The 23317-nt window shown below is 27.9% G+C and overlaps 3 protein-coding genes across 3 annotated transcripts; 2 read left to right on the forward strand and 1 right to left on the reverse strand.

Annotated features, from left to right (window-relative positions):
* The first annotated feature begins 1429 nt into the window (after nt 1-1429).
* Nucleotides 1430-6485, forward strand: LOC103573750 (uncharacterized). Its single transcript, XM_008552950.3, has 3 exons — nt 1430-1606; nt 1701-2066; nt 5453-6485. Exons 1-3 carry the CDS (start codon nt 1543-1545, stop codon nt 5758-5760), a joined length of 738 nt encoding a protein of 245 aa, XP_008551172.1. The 5' UTR covers nt 1430-1542; the 3' UTR covers nt 5761-6485.
* A 714-nt stretch (nt 6486-7199) lies between these two features.
* Nucleotides 7200-14798, forward strand: LOC103573749 (putative beta-carotene-binding protein). Its single transcript, XM_008552945.3, has 3 exons — nt 7200-7308; nt 12046-12411; nt 12510-14798. The coding sequence occupies exons 1-3, from the start codon at nt 7242-7244 to the stop codon at nt 12815-12817; spliced, it is 741 nt and encodes a 246-aa protein (XP_008551167.1). The 5' UTR covers nt 7200-7241; the 3' UTR covers nt 12818-14798.
* Nucleotides 14799-15315: 517 nt separating this feature from the next.
* Nucleotides 15316-19498, reverse strand: LOC103573747 (circadian clock-controlled protein daywake). Its single transcript, XM_008552944.2, has 3 exons — nt 19273-19498; nt 18974-19205; nt 15316-16890 (listed from the first exon to the last, which is right to left on the reverse strand). The coding sequence occupies exons 1-3, from the start codon at nt 19334-19336 to the stop codon at nt 16452-16454; spliced, it is 735 nt and encodes a 244-aa protein (XP_008551166.1). The 5' UTR covers nt 19337-19498; the 3' UTR covers nt 15316-16451.
* Between the last annotated feature and the right edge of the window lie 3819 nt (nt 19499-23317).

Genomic DNA, 23317 nt, shown 5'->3' on the forward strand with positions numbered 1-23317 from the left:
ATTCAAAATTACTATGTGTGATGTATTTTTTGCTAAGACGATCATATTTTTTACTACTTGTTTAGTAAATTTTACTATAAGTACTATTAATAAATACTAATTTAAGAAAGAAAATTTTCTAATGCAATATAGGATTTGTTACTATACAAAATATTAAAAATTACTATACGCAATGTATTTTTTGCTAACACGATTATATTTTTTTACTATCTGTATAGTAAATTCTACTATACATAGATAAAATTGAAATTTGGTGGGGATAGCATATACAAATATGTATTACAAGTTCTAAAACTTTTGTCCAAAAGGAGACATCGGACCGTCAGACATAGGAAAGGACTCGCGCGCGGGAGATCAGGGTTCGAATCTCGGTTGAAACAAGTGATTTTTTAAAAAACAAAAATCGACACCAACACCAATACAGATGACATAAATAACGATACTAATCAAAATGATAGCAATAATAATAAAAAGTTAACAGCTAATAAAAATTTGATTTTATTTTTTTCCATTCTAATATAGTAAAACTTACTAAACGAGATAATAAAATTTACTAAACGGGCATAGTAAAATTTACAAGTTATAACTAAAAATGAATATGCAATATAGGAAATTTTCCATAGCCAGTATATGAGAAATTATTAAACAACTTGTAAAATATGCTTATCTGTTTATTAATTTTTCATATAAATCATAAGCGTTTCAAAATTACTATCCAAATTTAGTAATTATTCTCATATTTTTAGTAAAATTTACTATATTTTTTTCTCCGTGTTTGAAAGTAATAATATAATTACGAAAAATAAAACCCGTAACAAAGTATGCGATAGTTACACAGTTATCACGAGTCATTACCGTGTTTGGTATGTACATAAGAAAAAAAAAAACATTTCTCTTTACTCTGACGCCGATAATTGGGATGTATTTCGTCATCAAATTATCCATTTAACTTGTATATTTTAACAACTAATTCGAATTGCGCACATAATTTTTTAAAAATAATAATAATACATTTAAATATTTACGATTTAATTTGTTCATGAAAAAAAATTTTAATTATCAATCGTTATTTTTATGAAAATTTCAAATATAATTACCCGGAAAAAATAAGACTATTGTAAAACAATAAAATTTTTTTTTTGGGTTTAGTGATAAATGAAAAAAATATTCAAAAAAAAATTTGGTATTTACTTACTTATATATATTATATTTAGCTACGTATGAGTAGAGAATAAAGAAAGGATGAAAAAAAAGGAAGAAATGATTGCAAAGTGAATGGAAGACTTTGAATTCTGACACACTACAGGACTACCCAACCATGACCCTGAAATAAACTTATTCCAATAAATAATTCAACTGAGAATTTATGTTGTTATGATGATCGTCAAGTCAACCGCAGGTATATATATTTGGCCCATCGTCAAATTTCTCTCAGTTTTGAGAAAGACTTATTGTGAACAAACATCGTACTATTAAATACATATATACATATATGTATTTTTTGTTTGAGTATATATTTTTTTAAAATAATTTAAGTACACGATGAAAACATACATTTTTTTTTTAACTTTTTCCGCACTATTTTTGGTGACATTATGTCAAGTCCGTGAGTATTTTTCCGAACATTAATTTATTTAAAATGTTATTTATTTTTAATTTGAAATTTTGTTTGTTTGTTTGTTATGAATTTTGTGATGTAGCATCGTATATTAAAATTTGTGGACGTAAAGATCCTCAATTAAATCAGTGTATAAAAAGCAGCGTTGAGTCACTTCGTCATAAACTTCGTACGGGAATACCTGAATTTGCTGTACCGCCATTAGAATATTTGAACATCGAAGAAGGATTACCATTAGCTAATTCAAATGAAATAAAGGCATCTGCGAAACAAGTCAAACTTTATGGATTACCTGATTTTCAAATAAATAGTCTTAAAATGAATCTAGAAACTAAAACAATTGATTTAGATGTGTATTTCAAAAATGTTCAATTGGAAGGAGATTATGACGTCACTGCTAAAATAATTGTCCCAGTAACTGGAAAAGGGCCTATAAAAATAGATGCTGGTAATCAAATTATATATATTTATTTTACATTAATAATCGTCATCTGCTTTCATTTGTTTCATTTTTTAACATAGAATTCATTTTTTATTAATAGAATTTTTACGATGCTTGTACGCCTCTAATTAGTAATAGTATATTACACACCTAGGGAAGTAAAGTAAGAAATGTCTCAGATCACATGTAATTGTTGGCCGAGGCGAAGCCGAGTAAACATGTGATCTGAGGCTTTCTGATTTACTTCCCGAGGAGTGTATACTATTTTTCTCGTCGACGGAGGCGAAAAACGGCCACTTCGTTTTGCACAGCGGGATAAAAGTTGACGCTTTCCGTCTCTATCGAGGACAAATAAGAAAAGCCTCAGATCAGATGTTTGTTGACCTTGGCTTCGCCTCTGCAACAATTACATGTGATCTGAGACATTTCTAACTTTACTGCCCTAGGTGTGTAATATACTATATTTGTGTATTTGCTATATTTCAATTCAATTACTTACATATCTATTAAGGTGGCCCAAAAAAGCCGACCTTTTTTTTTTTCGAGTCTCTTATGAAAATTTGTTGGTTTACGATGTTTTAAGAAGCCTCTCCAAAAATCAGCTCGATAAAAAATTTTCAAGAGGTCGCTCACGAATTTTGAAAATATCAAAAAAGATTGAAATTTGGATTTTTTATTTCTAAATTTTTTTGTTCTCGTCGCAGCAATAGTTTATATTTGTAAAATCATGACTATGCTGAAAATTTAAGCTCAAAATTTTAATATTTGAACGGCGTACAAGAATTTTGAATATTAACTGATAATATGTGACTAATACTTTGAATTAGTTTTTGTATTTTTTTATAACTCAATTATTGTCATTTCACTGAAATATAACTTTTTCATAACCAAAAATATACAGGACAGTCTTAAACAATAAAATGTGGTAAGTTTTGAATAAGCGAAAAAACTTGAAAATTGAATTAAAAAATAAAAAAGTATGTAAATAACTTATTATTTCTATTTCTCGAGTCATATGTTCATTCATTGCAATGCAAATTGATGGTGAAAAAATCAAGAAGCTTTATTATAAATATTCAAGGGTCACTCGAAAACGTTCAAAAGACAGCACTCGGAAACATTCAAAATTCGTGAGCGCGGTTTAAATATTTAAATTTTGGGCTTAGATTTTCAACGTAGTCATGATTTCACAAATATTAATTATTGCTGCCGCGGAAAAAAAAAAAATTTGAAATAAAAATTGAAATTTCGATGATTTTTGATATTTTAAAAATTCGTGAGCTACCTCTTGAAAATTTTTTATCGAGCTGATTTTTGGAGAAGCTTCTTAAAACATCATAAGCCAACAAATTTTCATAAAAGACTCGAAAAAAAATCGTCAGTTTTTCCGCCACCCTAATCTATACTAATTTTTGTTCAAAGTAATACGACAAATTAAAAGGTCAAGTGTTCATTTTTATTAAATTTAAAAATGCGATAGAACAATTATGCTAATCATTTTAATTTTGTTGAAGTTTTTGAAAAATACACTGTAAAAAGAACCCGGCGTAAGTCCAGGCCATGTAGGTGTTAAATTTCTACACCGAAAGCGATGTTAAAATAACACCGCTACCGGTGTAAATATTCTTTACCGATGTTAAAAAAATTTCCCGGTGCTAAAACATTTTTCGGTGTTAAATAATACATTTTTTTTTCTAATTTCTGTACATGGAACTTTTTTTAACACCGCGCAGTGTTTAATCGAGTCCATTTTTAACACCTTTCTTTTTACAGTGTATAATGTCTAGATTATTTGTAATTGTCAAAATTTTGACTAAATATAAAATTTTAATTTGTCAAGGCCGCGAGAAAAATTTTTTTTTCAAGTTCTTATTTATAGAATTTCAAAAAGTGATTTTCAAGTGAACATGTAAAATCTGAAGGATACTATTAATTTTTATATTGTGATAAATAGTCAGTTGTATTCGAAATATGTATACTCTACCAATTTATTACAACATACATAACCGGTTAAAAATTAGTATTCCTTTAAATAAAATTATATTTTAATTAAAAATTAAAATACGTTTATTATTAAATTTTACTGTGACATTATTAGTTACATAAAAGAATAATTTATATTTTAAATGGAATTTTCATAATTCCATAAAAAAACTTCAGAACTTTCTGATTTAAGAACATTCCATAAAAAAATTTTTAAACCATCAACGGTTTGTTTACTCTTATTAGAACTATTCACGAACATATTCATGAATTTGAAAATTTTTTATGGTGTTCAACTTTTTTAAAATTCCAAAAATGATCAACTTAAAGTTCAGAGTTCCTTGAAGTTTGAAAATTTACTGTGATGAACTTTTTTGAAATATTGTTCAAATGAACTTCTTTTTAAACAATAAGAATTTTTTTTATTGCTTACAACGAGAACAAAGTATAGTAAAAACTACAATATTATAGTAAAATTTACCAACAGACATGAAAAAATACATTCTGTATTGTAATTATTACTAAACGTTTAGTAAAATTTACTAGTCAGTAATAATTACATAACAAGATATTCAAAATTACTATGCGTAATGTATTTTTTGCTAAGACGATTATATTTTTTACTGTTTGTATCGTAAATTTTACTATAAGTACTATTAATAAATACTAATTTAAGAAAGTCAATTTTCTAATACAATTTAGGATTTGTTACTATACGAAATATTAAAAATTACTATACGCAATGTATTTTTTGCTAACACGATTATATTTTTTTACTATCTGTATAGTAAATTCTACTATACATAGATAAAATTAAAAGTTGGTGGGGATAGCATATATAAATATGTATTACAAGTTCTAGGACTTGTGCCCAAAGGAGACATCGGGCCGTCAGACATAGAAAAGGACTCGCGCGCGGGAGATCAGGGTTCGAATCTCGGTTGAAACAAGTGATTCTTTAAAAAACAAAAATCGACACCAACACCATTACAAATGACATAAATAACAATAATAGTCAAAATGATAGCAATAATAATAAAAAGTTATAAGCTAATAAAAATTTAATTTTATTTTTTTCTACTCTAATATAATAAAATGTACTAAACGGAAGAGTAAAATTTACTAAATGGGGATAGAAAAATTTACTAATTATAACTTAAAATGAATATGCAATATAGGAAATTTTCCATAACCAGTATATGAGAAAGTACTAAACATCTTGTAAAATATGATTATCTGTTTATTAATTTTTTATATAATTCATAAGCGTTTCAAAATTACTATCCAAATTTAGTAATTATTCTCATATTTTTTAGTAAAATTTACTAAATTTTTTTCTTCGTGTAGTAATTTATTTAATTCATATAAACATATTAATGTTATAATTTTTTTTGTTTATTTTATTTTAGAAAACGTCAGTGCTAAAGTGATACTGAACTATCGTTTAGTAAGTACCAAAAAAGGACAACGTATGCACTTTACATCAATGACTTGTAAACTGAAAATTGGAAGCTATCATTCTAAATTCGTCGCCCGTGAAGGTCCAGATGCAACATTTTCGGAGGCTATTAATTCCGTTATAAATAATAGCCAACAAGAAATTTTAGAAGGAATAATTCCCAGTCTTGAAAGATCTATTTCTAAAAAAGTTCTTGAACTTTCTAATAAAATAACTAAAAATTTCACTTACGAAGAACTATTTCCTGATCGAGAATAATAATGATAAAATTATTATTTTTTAATTAAAGTGATAAAATAAAATCATATAACATTTTTAAGTATAACAATATAATTATTAAATATTTTGCTAGTAATAGATTAGAGCAATGTGCTACTTTAAGAAACCAAAATACTTAAATTTTGAAAATTAAAAAAAAAATCCATTGTATTTAAATATAAATTTATACTTAAAAAATATTAATAAAAATTAATTTTACTAGAAATTATTTAAAAATATTTTTATTTTATTTTGTTTTCTCTCACTAGTATATGGAGAAAAAAGTATAGTAAAAATTACAATACTATAGTAAAATTTACTAACAGATATGAAAAAGTAAATTCTGTATTTTAATTATTACTAAACGATAAAATTAAAAGTTGGTGGGATAGCATATGCAAATATGTATTACAAGTTCTAGAACTTTTGTCTAAAGGAGACATCGGGCCGTTAGACATAGGAAAGGACTCGCCCGCGGGAGATCAGGGTTCGAATCTCGGTTGAAACAAGCTATTTTTTAAAAAATAAAAATCGACGCCTACACCAATACAGATGACATAAATAACAATAATAATAAAAATGATAGCAATAATAATAAAAAGTTAAAAGCTAATAAAAAATTAATTTAATTTTTTTCCATTGTAATATAGTAAAATTTACTAAACGGGATTGTAAAATTTAATAAATATAACTTAAAATGAATATGCAATATAGGAGATTTTCCATAGTCGTTATATGAGAAATTACTAAATGACTTGTATAATATGCTTATCTGTTTATCAATTTTTCATATAAATCATAAGCGCTTTAAAATTACTATCCAAATTTAGTAATTATTCTCGTATTTTTTAGTAAAATTTACTATATTTTTTTCTTCGTATATCTAATTATTTGTATTCTAATTTAATAAAAATATTAAGTTGAATAAAAAAAATTTAATTAATAAAATTTGATAAATTTATTACTTCTTTTTTTATATTCTTAGTAATATCTATTAAAACGTTACACTGTAAGTAAGATGCGGACTCTTAAACAACACTGAAGGTTAAATTTTCCATGTATATTTCAATGCCACATTAAGCACCTTCATGCTGATAAATAAGTGTAGGTAATGTATCGTAATGTTATTGAGAAAAAATTAAAATTTAATTAATTACTATTATTTCAATGATTAAAAGAAGTTAAACTACTGGGAAAAGCAAAAAAAAAGATGATATTTCCAGATACTTCCACGTATTAAATATTAATTATCAAGATAATCAAGTGAGAAAAGATTCTTTGCATTAAGATGAAGATAAGTAAGAGTGGGATCAGGAATAATCTGGATAGGTAGTAACTTTGAATTAATTATCGTATGATTCAGCTACAATAGTATAACTATTGATTGGTTACTTTACTAAGGTATAAATTAATCTTTGCTGATCGATTTATCGCAGTAATATTTCTGATTAACTAACAGAACATTGTGCTATTATTTAAAAATGTTTAATTCAACAATATTTTTTCTGAATATTATTTTTTTAACATCTTTTGTTTCAGCTGAAGTTCGTAAGTAATAACATATATTGTAATTAATAATTAATTTAGAAATATAATACTGAAGTTTATTCAACATATATATATTTTTTTTTTATTTGAAATTATGTCACTTTATTCATAGCAATTATTTGAAAGCAAGACATATTTTTTCAAATCATTTGAATTAGAACTCCGAGATTTAATGACAGAGTAAAACCATATCTAAAACGCGTCACTTTCAAATTAATAGTGTGGTTATATACGTTGATAGATACGCTATTCCTGAGTTGTGGTCAGAAGAACAATATTATAATTGAATAATGTTGACAAATGTCAGTTACGTGAACTGGTATAATAAAATTATTTTTTTTATTTTTATATTAGAAAAGAATACAATAATATGTCTTTTTTTATCTATTTTGACCTTGATCACTAAACAGAAACGATTGAAACAATAAACAAATTTGACTCGAATAACTTGTTTTTTTTTTATATTAAATAGTATAATATGTATCAGATACGAGACCGTTTTTATTTAGCATATATTAAAATTTATATTTTTATTGTATATGGTAAAACAAATTTTTTTTTTGTATGGCCAACTCTAATTGAGTTAGATCTATTACCCAGACAGGAAAGTACGACGAGCCCAGGTTTGGCCCAGGCTTGGATCAACTATGTTGAACTCTGGGCCAAGTTTGTAAGCCAGCCTTGTTCCAGACTTGGTAGAAGTCTGGAATGATAACATCGTGCCAAGCCTGGTTGCCAGCCTTGACCCATGCATAGAAAAAATCAATAAATTTAATTTTAAAAAAATTTTATTATTATTTAAGTACTAGAGTTTGTGATTATTAACGTTTAAACTATTTAAGTGAGGTAAATGACGTGAAAAAAACTCGTCGAAAATTCTACTGGGCTCTAGGCGCGAACTGTCGTCCTTCTGATTGCTGGGTCTGAACGATGGGTATTGGACGAACCTACTAATATTGTATTGAAACTTTTATATGTTCTACTTATTTATTTTACTACAACCCCTCGGTCTTATGAAATATAAAGAGTAATTTAATTAATATTTTCGATTAAGAAAAAAATAAATAATAATTTCGTATTATTTATATTATAATTATATAATTATTAAATTTAATTGATTATTTATCAAAAACCCAGCTTAATTATCTTACTCTACCACCATTATTAAAAATAACGTTTATTATAGAAATTCATGAGTTATTTCTTAATTAAATTAATTTTTATAAGTAAAATTATAAGATTACGGTTGTTGATTGCGAATAATAACGAACTAAAAAATGTATTAATTATTAATTGTAAATAATTTTAATCAGAATGTTAAAATATTTATTTATTAAAACTTATTTAAATTCAAAAGTAAATAATTATTAATTTAAAAAACCATAATAATAAAATGATTGAATAATTAATAAAAAACCTAGATTAGCCAATTTGGGCCCAAGGATGGGAAACTATATATATACTCGAACTTGGATAATCCTACCTTGGCCCAAGTCTGGGTTGCCATTGAATAAACAAGGCAGAGGAACCTAGTCTTGGCTTAAACTCGGGTCATCATTAGGTCGGCTAAGGCTAGGTTACCCAGTCCTGGCTAAAGTGTGGGAGTCCATTGGGTGGCCAAGACAAGAGAACCCAGTCTTGGCCCAAGTCCGGGTAATTATTGTAATGGCCAAGGCTAGGTTATCCAGTCCTGGTCCAAGCCTGGGTTACCACTGAATGGCCAAAATAGGGGAACCCAGTCTTGGCCCAGACTCGGGTAATGATTGGAATGACCAGGATTAAGTAACCTTTCTTGATCCAAGCATGGGCCGATATAGACGTGCCAAAGCTAGGTTCCCCAGTGCTGAGCCAAGGACAGCCCCTCTGTTCAACTCGGGCAGCTCTTGCACGGGTACCTGCATTGGAACCCAAAATTTCAGTATTAGCAGCCAATCAGAAACAAGTTAATTTAAGACCAATAGTGAGATCGACTATAAGAGTAAACGTAAATGGTGATTTGTAATATAATTAGAGATGCGGAATGACCGTCATTTTTATTTTCGATCTGGGAACGGTCATAAGACCGCTTGAGACTGTTACACAAATTTAAAAAAATTTTGTAATGCTGGAATGACCGTCACGTTTCAAACGGTCACAAATTTCGTCATTTGCATCTATATAGACGTTTTTGACAGAATTTTTTAATAAAAAATTTTTGGAGAATTGATGCAAAATTTACGGTTACATTAAAAACCGCCATGAATTTGGTCAGTTGCATCTATATAGGCGTTTGTCACGAAAATTTTCATTTATGATTTATTTTCAAATAAAAACTATAAAACAAATCGATCACTATATTACCGACATTTACTGAGATATTTTAGTTTTGGCTTGTTCAGCTAATTATTTTAAAGTCAAATAAAAATAATTTTTTCATGTACTATTTTAAAAATGTCTTTTCAAATAACTTTCAACCATTAAATGATGCAATAAATATGAAATAACATAAATCATATTATTACTATCACTAAAGTTTATTTAATTGTTATTATTACATCGTTATCTTCAAGATTTCCGATAGCTTCATATTTAAGGTTAATAACGACATCTTTTTTTTAAATAAATAATATTTTGTATCTTTTAAAGAATATTCGTATTAATTTTAATTATTCAAACCATTGCATAAAATATATTTTAATTTAGCTTTTAAGGTAGTTCACTCGCAAAACGACTTTTCTTAGGAATGCGATGAAATTAAAACATGAGATTAACAAAAATGTCTAATATTTAATAAAAAAAAAAAAACGAAATTTTTTCACCGATTGTAAGACGAGATATTAACAATCAGAAAGTGCATAATTAACATGCTGGAGATCTACCAAGTATAAAAACAACATGCAGTTTCCTGAATATTGTGGAAACGGATTGTACCATTTTTTTAAAAAACTTATCCACTGTTAAATGAAAAAATTATAATTTTTTTGAAAAAAACTCTGAATTTATTGACCGATTTGTTTAAAAAATATTGAATTTTAAAATATAAATAATTTTAAAATACTTGACGTGTAGTGGGGTGCAGCAATCACAACTCGGCAACGTTGCAGTCGTCATACTTAACCCGCGGAAATTCAAATGTCACTTAGCTAGGTTAATTTTTGAGCATGAAAGTATTGGAGGTCAAAAAATTTTTGGAAAATTTTTCGAAATAATTTTCATGAATGTTAAACATTTATTCAATGATTTTAAACAAACAAAAAAATTAGTTTTTGATATTAACATAGTTGAACCAAGCCTGAGCCAAGCCTGGGCCCGTCTTACTTTCCTGTCTGGGCATCCCAAATCATCAAAAGACGATTTATCATTTTACGATTAAAAACGATTAATGACGATTAAAATTTAAAATCGTCTTTAATCTTCATTCGAAAAATTCAATCGTTTTTAATCATCAATTGACGATTTATGACGATTAAAACAGTTTTAATCGTCACAAATCGTTTTGTTTAATCAGGGAAGAAACATGATTTCACGAAACACGTTTAATTAATCACTAAATTATTTTTTTTTGTATTTTAATTTATTATCATTTGTGTCTTTTATAATATTAAAAAAATTCACGCGATCTTTTTTTTTTTTAATCTTTGCCTCGCCCGTCGCGTCGCAATATTTTGACGAATTTATTTTTTTTTTTATTTCATATTTGTAAATTCACACTGCACACACGAAGGTTGCACGCACTTCTGACACCAAATTGTAGTAACTGGTAACTTATTAATTAATATCACTTATACTACAATGATAACACACTTGAACTAGAAATAACAACACCACAATTGACAGCAGTAAAAGAAAGGCAATCAAAGATATAGTTTTTGGAATACAAGATGTATGCTGTCATACTGTTGTTATATGACTGACTTTAGTCGCGCATCTATAAAACAAGAGAAGAAGGCATTTGTTTTCTAGTTATTCAAATATTTATCTACGTATAAATATATTACGAGGTTCAAGGGGACAATAGTCGGTCATAATTTTTAATGTTGGACTTAGCGGTTTAAAATAGTACGTGATAGTAAATGGTAGGATTCTGAGGTCCAATGTCGGAGCTAAGTCGGCTTACAGTGCTCTAAATCGGTTCTATTTCGGGCTACAGGGATAAATGTAGGCTTTAAATTTCGACTCGGGGATGAATGATGAAATATAGAAGACAGGGAACGTGGTATCGAGACTCTATAAATTTGTCGTAACATCTCTATGCAAGACCCTTCTTCAAGAGTAGCCTTTAGCGGAGGCGGTTATTTTAAACATCATTTCTGTCACTTAGGCTTTATTACCCGCGGGTACCTTACTATAAACAGTATGTATTATTTTTCACCATACCTGCACCGAAAGTTTAAATTCCTACCCTGTTTAGAGGGAAGATAGCCGTTCTTTTCTTTAATGCAAAAACAAATGATAAAAATGCGTATGCACCATTCTTCTCATAAACAGAGGCCAAAACTCAAGCTTTCAGGTATCGATCTGGTGAAAAATCGTATTCACGCCACGGAGGAAGGTAGAACGTCCCAATCCGCATGCTTACCACCTTTGCATTCAGCTCAAGTAAGCAATTATACACGCGGGTTGGAATTTCTACTTTTCTCCCTTGATGTATAGTAAACTATTGTCTGCCAAAATGATAATTTCTATGACTGATTATTGAATAAATTTTTATCAAAAAAATAAAATTATTATAGTACAAATTATTTTTAAATATTTCAGCATCATATATACCAATATGTGGTCGAAGAAATCCAAATTTGAATGAATGCGTAAAAAATAGTGTGGATGTTTTACGTCCAAAACTACGTGATGGCATACCTGAGCTTGATGTACCTTCAACTAATCCCCTTTTTATGGAAGAAGGACTTCCTCTAGCTGATTCACCAGATTTTAAAGCTGGAGCTAAAAATGTAAAAATCTTCGATGCTCTCAATTTTGAAGTTAAAAGACTCAACGTTGATCTCGAGAACAAGAAAATAGACATTAATATTTTTTTCAAAAAAATGAAATTGCAAGGAGATTACAACGTTAAAGCAAAAATAGTTGTTCCGGTAGAAGGATCAGGACCTATTGAAATTAATGCAGGTATAGTATAGTTTTTAATTATATAATTTTATTTACCCTCATTAATATTTTATGAAATTTAAATATATAACATTTGTATTGTTGATTAAACTAAACAGAGGACATCGAATCAAATTCAACAATGATTTTTAAAATAATCAACACAAAAAAGGGTCAACAGCTTTTCTTCACCAGTATGAAGTGTAAGCTGAGAATAAAAGATTACAAATCTAACTTTGTTGCCAAAACTGGACCAGATGCTACATTTGCTGATGCTATAAATACTGTGATTAATACAAATCGTATGGAAATCATTGAATCTCTTACACCTAGTCTGGAAAAAGCAATAGCCGCTAAATTACTTGAATTGTCTAATCAAATATGTAAAAACTTTACATACGATGAATTATTCCCTGATCGAGAGTAACTTTCTTTTTTAAATAGTATATTGAGTGGCAAGGGATGAAAAGACGCTTTCAGATGAGGATGAAGTTGACTGTCCGACCCGGTTAGTCGACATCACCCGAAGTCTGAAGTCGTGTTTTATCCCATGTCATGCACTATATTTTTCGTATTACCTGCATTGACACTGGGAGTTTTAATGTCTGGAGCCAGACGAACCAGGCTAATTTCTGACCGATAGTATAGTAAAAAAATAGTGATATGCTTTAAATATGCAAATTTAAGTATTTCAATAAAAAATATAGTGGCTTTTTATTAATTCAACAATTGTTGTTATTGGAACTCATATTATTTTTTTAAATTTTTGAAATACAAACTATAGTTCGTTCAGTTATTAGATTGTCATAAATATTCAGCGGTTTACAATAAACAAATGCGCTTCTGACATGGACGAAATGAAGTCGAAAACTAATTTAACAACAGAAACTAATGAGTTTCTTACCGAGAGAAGAAATTGATTAGTTTCCGCGCGCTAAATCGCATTGGTCTGAAATTGGCTTGTTACGTCTGGCAAAACAGGCATTGGAACTCGCAATTTCAATGCGGGTAATATGAAATAGTATGTTACACACCGAGGAAAGAAAGTAGAACATTCCAACCCGCATGTAATTGTCTATCCGAACTGAAGACGAGGGTGACAAACACACGGATTCGGATGTCCTACCTTCCCCCGAGGTGTGTATACTATTTGTTACCAGATTTGCACTTGACCATTTAAATTTTTGCCTCTGTTTGATAAGAAGAAAGTAAGACTTTCCTCCTGCCAAACAGGACAGGAATTCAAACTTTTCTACTAAACTTGTACTAGGTATGGTGAAATTAAATGCACGTAGAGGAGAGTCAATTGAACCAAAAATACTTCTTTTTACAAAATTATAATTTATTATATAGACTATCATTTCTCCTAAGCAAATAACTTAACAAATGATGAAAATTTTCAATAAATACGAAATTGTATAACTGCATCAAATGATTCAATCTTCCCTTTTGCGGGGGCAATTGAACCAGTAGTCGGGGACAATTGAACCAAGAGTATTAGAACCACAAACGAATGAATTTCATGAATAATTTACTATTAGTTACAGCGTAAAACTAAAATTACAACACTTCTAATAATATTGATTACTTTACATAACATTATATGTTAAAACAATCACTTTTAAAACCTCTGCTAGTATAATTATTTTTTTCTTGGTTAGTTTAGCTTGTTTTCACATTCTGTCGAGATGCGCGCGCATATCTGATGCTCACAATATGATTTGTGTGGTTCAACCGTCCCCAAGAGTACTGGTTCAATTGGTCCCATATGATTTTATTGAAATAATTAGTTTAAAAAAAAATATTCAAGAACTATCTTACTAGAAGCAAAGTTAGAAATTTATGACCAATATATGTATGAAGGTATTACAAAAAAAATTTTAAAACTACATTTGAAAATTAAAAAATTATTAAACAATTTGTCAAGAGCTGAAAAAAAAGTTGAGATGCCTAAAAACACAAAAATTTGAATTTTTTAAAATTAAATCATCATATTGGTTCAAAATTTTAGTCAGACTAAGGTTTAGTGTATTAAAATATAATTCCAAGAGGACGACTCATTTTTATATTTTTTTCGATTTTTTAAGCTTACTACTTCGATTGCCCCCTGGTTCAATTGACCCCACTCTCCCCTACATAATATTTACTTTTATAAATTACTGCGCTAAATTATTTTTGTTGTAATGGTACTTGATATTGACCCTGTAATACACGTGAGAAAGAGCGCACGTGGCTCCTGCAATCAACAAAAAAATACTTGCTCGTCAAGTTGGATAAGTAATAATAGTTTACAAAAGAAAAATCTGTAGACAACTTTTTTATGCCTCAATACATCATAAATTAATTTCTATGTATCTTGTAAAATGTGATTATAAAATAAACAAGAAAATAAAAAAAATTGTAATTTACATATATTGTTTGACCTTCACAAATTGCCCGTTACCCTAGCGTGATTCATATTTTTTTTTCTAATTTAAATTATTGTTTTTTATTTCCTGAGTAATACGTGTATCTAAATCTATTTATTATAAATTGTAATAAATTTTTTTTCTTTATTTTTATATACTTACAACACGTTAATAAATAAAATTTATAAATACAATAAATAACGTTGTCAAATACTACTGGTCTTTTTGTGTAATCAATTACAAAGAGCTATGAAAAAATTGTTAGATAATATTTTATGATTAGCTAACCAATTAGATAAATGATTATAGTTTAAGTATTACGTGATCTTGAAAATTCCTCTTGGCAGAACATTTTGAATTAAATTCATCATTTGATTATATATTACATATACTTACATTTTTTATTCATTTGAAATAAATTAGAAAAACTTCTGATAATACTTTGAAAAAAAAAAGTATAAATTTTAATATTGCTAATAAATGGGAAGTAAAAACAATAAACAAAATGCACACAAACAACATTGAAACATTTTATTTTATTGAAAGAAAAATAATTAATAAATACAATAAAATTTTTAAAATCTACTGACAGTAGTTATTTATCGTTTTTTTTTTTAAATTGCGTAAATCACAAATCTTAGTGATCGTTTAGATATCCAATAACTAACTGCTATTTCTCACCTTGATCTTAAAAAAAAATAATAAATTTTCTAAATTACGAATTGCCGATTTTAGCCAGCATAATCAGTCGGAATTACAGAGTTTAGCTGTTCTTTTTATAATTAAAATTATTTAAAAAAAAAAAAGACACAATAATAATAATATATTGAGGAAGTAAGGTAAAAGCCCCTATACCCGCTCAGTACCATTAGTCGCTCACTTAAACTGTTTAACGTGTTTTTTTATCATTTTTATAAAACAAAATTACAACTAAAAATATTATTACTGATAAATAATTATTTGTGCATCTAAATATATTAAAATATCATGTATCAAATTATTTTATAATAGATTACAAATTTAAATTAAATGACTGTTTTCAAAATCGAGCTCAGTCTGGGATTTTTTACTTTAACTTTCATCCGTTAGATTAAATTTAGGTTGCGTCAAATTTTTTAAGAAATGTTATAACTATATCTTATTAAATACATTTTTAAAATTCATGAAATTTTATACTATCAAAGAATAAAGTAGTATAATTTATAAATTATCTGTCCAAATCAATAAACTTATGATAGTTTAATTGATATTGTCTTTGAGCGACTATAGGACCATGTGTTGATCGAGTAATGGTACATGACAACTTTTAGTAAGCAACTATGGGTACACTCAAGGACCTTATTTAAAAAATTAATAATAATTAATTATCAAGATTATTCTTGAAACTAAAATTTGATTTCAATACTCGAAGCTTGAAAAAATAACTATGAAAAAAATATGGTTTTTAATTTTATTTATTAATTTATATTGAGTGATTTAATATCACTCCAATGAAAAGTGAGCGGATTTAGGCGCTTTTACCTTATATAATTGAGTATATCAAAATTGTATCTAAAGTATAAAATGAATTTTGTACCAATCAGAAATTATTTCGATTAATAAAATATTTACAAGAAAAAAAAATTATTTATTTTTATAAGTTTTAGAAGTTTATTACATTGGGAAAAGTTGATCGAAGGTGAATGAGTTAACAATACCATTACCAATATCTCTAAAAGCTATAGCTAATGATTTTTCAACTAACGGAAGAATTTCACGCAAAAAAATAGCAAAGTTAGCATTTATCGCTTGATTAACGACATCTCCGATGGTTTTGTCACCACCAAAAAGATTATCAAGTTGCAAATTACCATTACCGACTGTTACTTTCAAATTAAACTCATCGATGTTAAACTGCTTAACTCCTTGTGCGTCTGGCTTAGCGGATGCAAAAAATTTAACCGATCCAATACAATCTGTAAAGTTGCCGATCATTCGACCAGATCCGGTTATTGGTAATAACAAAACTTTACCATCAATTTCGTAAATGCCTTCGACGTACAAATGAGGTAGCAAGATGTCTACATTGAATTCTAACGTAGCCATGTCCACACTTGAAACAGAAATAAAAATTTTAAATAATAACAATTCTTATTATTTTTTTTTTTTTTTTTAATTTTTCTTGTAGAGTTTTTTTTATTAATCATACTATAACAATCCTTTTAAGTATTTCGATATGTTTCTCATGTCACGGTCATCTAATACGTTTATAGAATATTTAAAATGTACATGACTATTATCTACAAGCAAAATTACTTGAATATAAATTATATTCAGTTTAAATAAATGTAATGATTGCAATTTTTATATTTATAGGCTTGGCATTCTTTTAAACTCATCAACAAACAACTTATACAATTTTTTTTTTTTTTTTCATGAAAATTATTCTGTAATTTTGAGTAATTCCGGGCCATTTCAAATTTTTTGAAAAAATAGTATTTTTTTGAAATATTAACGTTGCTAAACTATATCATACTTCACTGAGTAGTTTTAAACAGCAGATAAAGAAGTATAATTATGGGATTTTACACTCTGTTTAAATCCCAGAAAAGTAAATTTTCGTAAGTCAAAAGAAAAAAAATAATGACCCGATTACTCAATTTAGAGTAATTTTTAGAATAAACGACATGTTAATATTCTTATCAAAATTATTTCCGTGTCAAGTAGATGCTCTTTAAATTGGCTGCTAAATTTCAAAATCCAGAAAGTTAAAAAATTTTGCAAATTTATTTTTTGTCATTTTCAACTTTGATGGTTTTCTTTACCCATAACTCAGTACATATTTTATAAACTTTTTTTTTTTTTCATAGAGAGATTAATTTTGTTAAAGCCTAGTAAATATATTGAGTGCGGCTAAACTTTAATGTTTTATTAATTTTCTGATGAATTTAGTTTTTGTCAGTTACTGGGTTAATTAGGCAGCCGGTGAATTGTACACGGAGAAAAAAGTATAGTAAAAATTACAATACTATAATGAGATTTACTAACAGATATGAAAAAATACATTCTGTATTGTAATTATTACAAAACGTTTAGTAAAATTTACTACTTAGTAATAATTACATACTAAGATATTCAAAATTATTATGGGTAATGTATTTTTTGCTAAGACGATTATATTTTTTTACTGTTTGTATAGTAAATTTTACTATGAGTACTATTAATAAATACAAATTTAAGAAAGTAAATTTTCTAATATAATATAGGATTTGTTACTATAAAAAATATTAAAAATTACTATACGCAATGTATTTTTTGCTAACACGATTATATTTTTTTACTATCTGTATAGTAAATTCTACTATGCATAGATAAAATTAAAAGTTAGTGGGGATAGCATATACAAATATGTATTACAAGTTCTGGAACTTTTGTCCAATGGAGACATCGGGCCGTCAGACATAGGAAAGGAATCGCGCGCGGGAGATCAGGGTTCGAATCTCGGTGGAAACAAGTGATTTAATAAAAAACAAAAATCGACACCAACACCAATACAGATGACATAAATAATAATAATAATCAAAATGATAGCAATAATAATATAAAGTTAAAAGCTAATAAAAATTTTATTTTATTTTTTTCCATTCTAATATAGTCAAATTTATTAAACGGGATAGTAAAATTTACTAAACAGGGATAGTGAAATTTTTAATCTTAATTTTTCATATAAATCATAAGCGTTTCAAGATTACAATCCAAATTTAGTAATTATTCTCATATTTATTAGTAAAATTTACTATATTCTTTTCTCCGGGTAACATTCAACGATTTGAAGGTTTTTTTTTTTTTTTTAAATAATTGGTATATTACGAATTATAGTGTTATATAATTTACAATAAAAATTTTTCAATGATATGATTATAGACTGTAAAAAATTTGCCGACTAAAACCAGACAACTTTTTATTCATTGAATCTCCTCTGAATGAAGTTCACTTCAGAAGGGAGTTAATTTTAACATTATAACTCCAAATCAGATGAATGTGGATTGAAATGAAATTCATATCAACTCCTGATTTCTTTACAGTCTTTGACATATTCAAAGCCCAAATTTGAAAAATTAAAAACACATCCACATTCTCTTGTGTTAATATTTGAAAATAATAATTATAAAATTAAAAAAATAATTATTACTTACTTAATTTCTTTGACAAAATAGTTACCAGCACCGTAAGCTTTTACATCTTTTCCTGTAATTCTGATACCATGTCCTTCAGCCGCCACAAGATCATTTAGCAATAAAGGCTCAAGCGATGGTATTTTATACTCAGGTACGCCGGTAATTAAATATGGTTTTAGATGTTCAGCACTGTCTTTGATACAAGCGTTCATATTTGGATCATTTCTGTTACAAACCCGAAGAAATTCCGCTGTAAGAAATATATATATTTTTTTAAATATCATAAAAAATTACAAGTTAACATTATAAATACTTACGTAAATCTATTGCTGACGCGCATGATATTAAAACAGCAAGAAAAATAATTTTAAACCCGGACATTGTACTTAATATTTATGAAATGAGCGTTATTGTGATGTACGCTCAGGTCGTTCTACAACTTTATATATAAGGCGAGAGCTTCAATACACTAGATCCAGAAAACTGCGGGTGGGATTTTCAGTTAATGAAAATTGCTGACCTCTAATATCTCGACAAGGAAGTACTCCCACTACTAAAATCTCCTTCTTTGGTAATTTATTCATGTAAAAAAATATTAACATTGTCAAATGATATTTTATTGTTCCCCCAACTCTTTACCTCCTACTTCTCACTTTTTTTTTTTTTTTTTTTTTTTTTAATTGTGTTATTATTTGGAGTTTTTTTTTTCTTACATGTTTATCTGTGATTTTGTTATTACACGTGACGTATCACAAATAACAATTCGTTGTTTTTATATGTCATGAAATTACCTCGATTAAATTTTCAATTTTTTTTTTTAGTTTACTATCAAGTGATTATGTTATTTATCACATTGTTTATTTGTCAACAAAATATAATGATAAAAAAACAAAAGTGAACAAAAGTTTTAGTGAGATATTTTATTTTTATTTAGTATGCTGAACATGCCATCTGCATTTTATATCGACTTCCTTTGACTATATATATTGGTATGTATAGTTAAAGCTAAATAAACTTTGTTTTATACACGGAAAGAAAATTCTAGCAAAATTTACGATGTCAATATCGTAATCGTGGACTAGACTTTAATTAGCGTCAATTTTAAAATTTCTTATTTCAAAATTTACTATATGGGTTATATTTTTTACTATTTAACATCGTAATTTTAACAAAGATTTTTAGGATTAAAAATTACTTCAAAATTACAATTTAATATCGTAAAAAAATATAAATAAAAATTACAATTCAAAAACTATATTTATTCCTATATTTATCTTTCTATGTACTTTTGAATAAAAGAAATATTACAGTGCTGCCTCTGTTACAATACGATGTAAGCTCGAAAAATTACGATAATTTATCGTAATTTTTAAATATTAACTGCGTCCTCCGCAAGAGGCGCTCTTATGACTTATAAATGTATCTTCAAATCGTTAATATGGACCTTAAAAATAAGTTCAAAATTTGATCAGCTTTAGAGTTTATTATAGCGTGTCAATTGCCACCTCAACCATCGAAATCGGGTCATTTGTCTAAGAATTATCGCGGGAGAAAGAAACGATAAAAAACAGTTTTTTGCGAATATCTTTGAAACACCTGAAGAAAACAATTCCAAAATCTGATCAGCTTCAGAATTTAGTAAAAGGTGTCGATTGCCACTTCAACCATCAAAATCGGGTTATTTTTCTAAGAAGTATCGTGGAAAAAAGAAATGGTAAAAAACGGTTTTTTGCAAATATCTTTAAAATAACTAAACCAAACGATTCCAAAATCTGATAAGCTTCAAACTTTATTAAAATGGGTCGATTGCTACTTCAAACATGAAAATCAAATCATTTGTCAATGAAATATCGTGGGAGAAAGAAATGGTAAAAAACCGTTTTTTTCGAAACCAACGGCATACAAAAGTATTTTCGAGCTCGAAACTGTGTTTCTGACAATATTTTCAAGCTCAAGGAACTCGAAATGAGCGGGAAGTTTTGGGGCTGGCCCGCAGGGTCAACCGATAGGCCGATTTTTTTTTGAAAATTTTTGTTTTTTATGAACTTTTTGAAAAAAAAAAAAAAATACAAAAAAATGATGCCAAGTATTTTTTTGCATGATCTTTGAAATTTAAAATTTTAATCGTGACTTTTAAACTGTTCGTCTCCTTTAATTTTTTCAAAATTTTTTTACGTTAAACTTCTATCAATTCTAAAAAGTTTAACCCCCGGCCGATAGTGGGATTCGGAGAATTACTATTTATTTTCGGTTTTTAAAAAATTTTTTTTTCGGTCTTATTCATTATTAAAACTATTTTTTGCTGTTGTTTACTTTTTTTTTGAGTAATTTTGAATTGATTTTTGTCATCAAAAGGAGTTTTAAAAGGTATCCCTGTTTAGTTACTTGAATTTTAGGGTTCAATCCTTCGTGGTATTGGCGCCCGATGAGAAACATACAGCGCATGCGTTTACATATTTATCAGCCTGGCGACCAAAGGCTGAATATCGCATAACCATATAAATATACCTACATTGACCAGTATTTTTGAATATTTTTTATCAATTTTAATTAAACGACACCCAACTAAAATATTATTTCAAATAGGGAATAATCCTGTGTAATTCTGAAACTAATGAAAAAGGAATGGTCCTGATACGTTAAGTTTTTCGGGCGTAATCGTAGCATATCCACTAAATGCAAACTTCAAAGTAGCCTGATTAAACAACTAAATTCCAAATTTTAATTCTGTTATATTCTGTTGAATTCTGCAAAACAGAATTCAACTGAATTGTAAATTTGAATTTAAATTAAACAGAACAAAATCGATTTATAAATTTCAAATTCGTTTTAATTCAGTTTAATTTGGAATCAGAATCAGAAATTGGAGAATTATTTTCGAATTAATAAGAATTAAACCGAATAGAATTATTTAAATTCGTTTTAATTTGGACCAATTCTAGTTTTCCTGCCGAGTTAAGCAGAATTCGTTTCTAAGTTAAGTACCGAATCAACGAATTTATCTGAATTAAATAGAATTAAAAATTTAATTCTGTTTAATTTGATCGAATTCAGTTGTTTATTAGGGTAAAGATCATATTTCAATAATCCTTATCAATTTCTACAAGAGCCATTGTGATTGGCTGATAAGTTTTGAAAATATCGTCACCCGAAAATAAAGAAAAAAAAAATAATAGATTTCCCAACTTTTGTTGTATATTTCAAAAAATTAAAATTAAAAATCGAAAAGCTGAAAATATAAGTTTTATATCTCTGGCGGATTGATTTACGGTAAATTACCGTAGGGTAAGGTGGGGCAAAGTGAGTCCCTAAAATTTTGAGTTCCCCGAATAATTTGGGGGTAAAATGGGTCTCCAAACGCTTAGGGTCCCACTTTGCCCCACCCTCCCCTAATTTGCTGTAATTAACGGTATTCGGAAGAATTACGGCATTTCAAGTTAATTACGGTATTTTGTGGTAATATCCGGTAATTTATAGTGAAATACCGTAATTTTAGGCAAAATAGTGTTTTACGGTAAAATACGGTATTTTACATCAAAACTGTGGCAATGCACGGGAAGCATACAGTATTTTACCATATACACGGAGAGAAAAATATCGTCAGAATAAGTAAAGTAGCCGCGGGTAAAAAGGCCTGTCGGGTAATAAGGCCTGACAGAAATGATATTTAAAATAACTGCCTCTGCTAAAGGCTACTCTAGAAGAAGGGTCTTGCATAGAGATGTTACGACAAATTTATAGAGTCCCGATACCACGTTCCCTGTCTTCTATATTTTATCATCCGTCATATGCTGTCGCAGCGTAGAAGAAATTATAAAAAACGATTTGAGTAGATGGTGAGTATTTTTTATAACTTTAGACTTAATAATTTAAAATCATCGTTTTCATGTTTATAAATATCTACTTCAAAGATTTCAGAAGTATAAATTACGTATCATGATCCTAGTATCTGTTATTTTGTAATATTTGATAGACACGGTTGGAAGTTAATAAGGCTTATCGAATTTAACCGTAGGCCTTATTACCCTCCTACTATCTATGTTCAAATTTTTTATTTTATAATGTTTATTACATTACTTTAATAGATTACGAATGTAAATAATTAAGTTCCACCTTATTATTATTATTATCATTATTTTAAATGAGTAAATTATCGATTGATTACTGGTTTTTAGTGACTTGATCCTGATGCCTCCTAAACGAGCGGTGTGGTCAGAAAAAGACTTCATATCAGCTGTCAAAGCGGTAGAAAAAGGAACTTTAAGTTCTTATTAAGCTGCAGAAAAGTACAAAGTTCAACGAAGAACCATCAGAAACCACCTCCAGAGTGGTAATTTGAAAAAATCCCTTGGTCGAAAAGCC

Source organism: Microplitis demolitor, chromosome 8, assembly GCF_026212275.2.
Source record: "Microplitis demolitor isolate Queensland-Clemson2020A chromosome 8, iyMicDemo2.1a, whole genome shotgun sequence".
In the NCBI taxonomy this organism is placed as follows: Eukaryota; Metazoa; Arthropoda; class Insecta; order Hymenoptera; family Braconidae; genus Microplitis; species Microplitis demolitor.

What these genes read in the sequence shown, in the direction of transcription:
- LOC103573749 (XM_008552945.3), top strand. Translation starts at nt 7,242, where the DNA reads ATGTTTAATTCAACAATATTTTTTCTGAATATTATTTTTTTAACATCT. An exon ending in TTTTGTTTCAGCTGAAGTTC is followed by an intron (nt 7,309 to 12,045) that starts GTAAGTAATAAC and finishes TAAATATTTCAG; the next exon opens with CATCATATATACCAATATGT. An exon ending in ACCTATTGAAATTAATGCAG is followed by an intron (nt 12,412 to 12,509) that starts GTATAGTATAGT and finishes TAAACTAAACAG; the next exon opens with AGGACATCGAATCAAATTCA.
- LOC103573750 (XM_008552950.3), top strand. Translation starts at nt 1,543, where the DNA reads ATGAAAACATACATTTTTTTTTTAACTTTTTCCGCACTATTTTTGGTG. An exon ending in GGTGACATTATGTCAAGTCC is followed by an intron (nt 1,607 to 1,700) that starts GTGAGTATTTTT and finishes TTTGTGATGTAG; the next exon opens with CATCGTATATTAAAATTTGT. An exon ending in GCCTATAAAAATAGATGCTG is followed by an intron (nt 2,067 to 5,452) that starts GTAATCAAATTA and finishes ATTTTATTTTAG; the next exon opens with AAAACGTCAGTGCTAAAGTG.
- LOC103573747 (XM_008552944.2), bottom strand. Translation starts at nt 19,336, where the DNA reads ATGTCCGGGTTTAAAATTATTTTTCTTGCTGTTTTAATATCATGCGCG. An exon ending in CGCGTCAGCAATAGATTTAC is followed by an intron (nt 19,206 to 19,272) that starts GTAAGTATTTAT and finishes TATTTCTTACAG; the next exon opens with CGGAATTTCTTCGGGTTTGT. An exon ending in TATTTTGTCAAAGAAATTAA is followed by an intron (nt 16,891 to 18,973) that starts GTAAGTAATAAT and finishes TTCTGTTTCAAG; the next exon opens with TGTGGACATGGCTACGTTAG.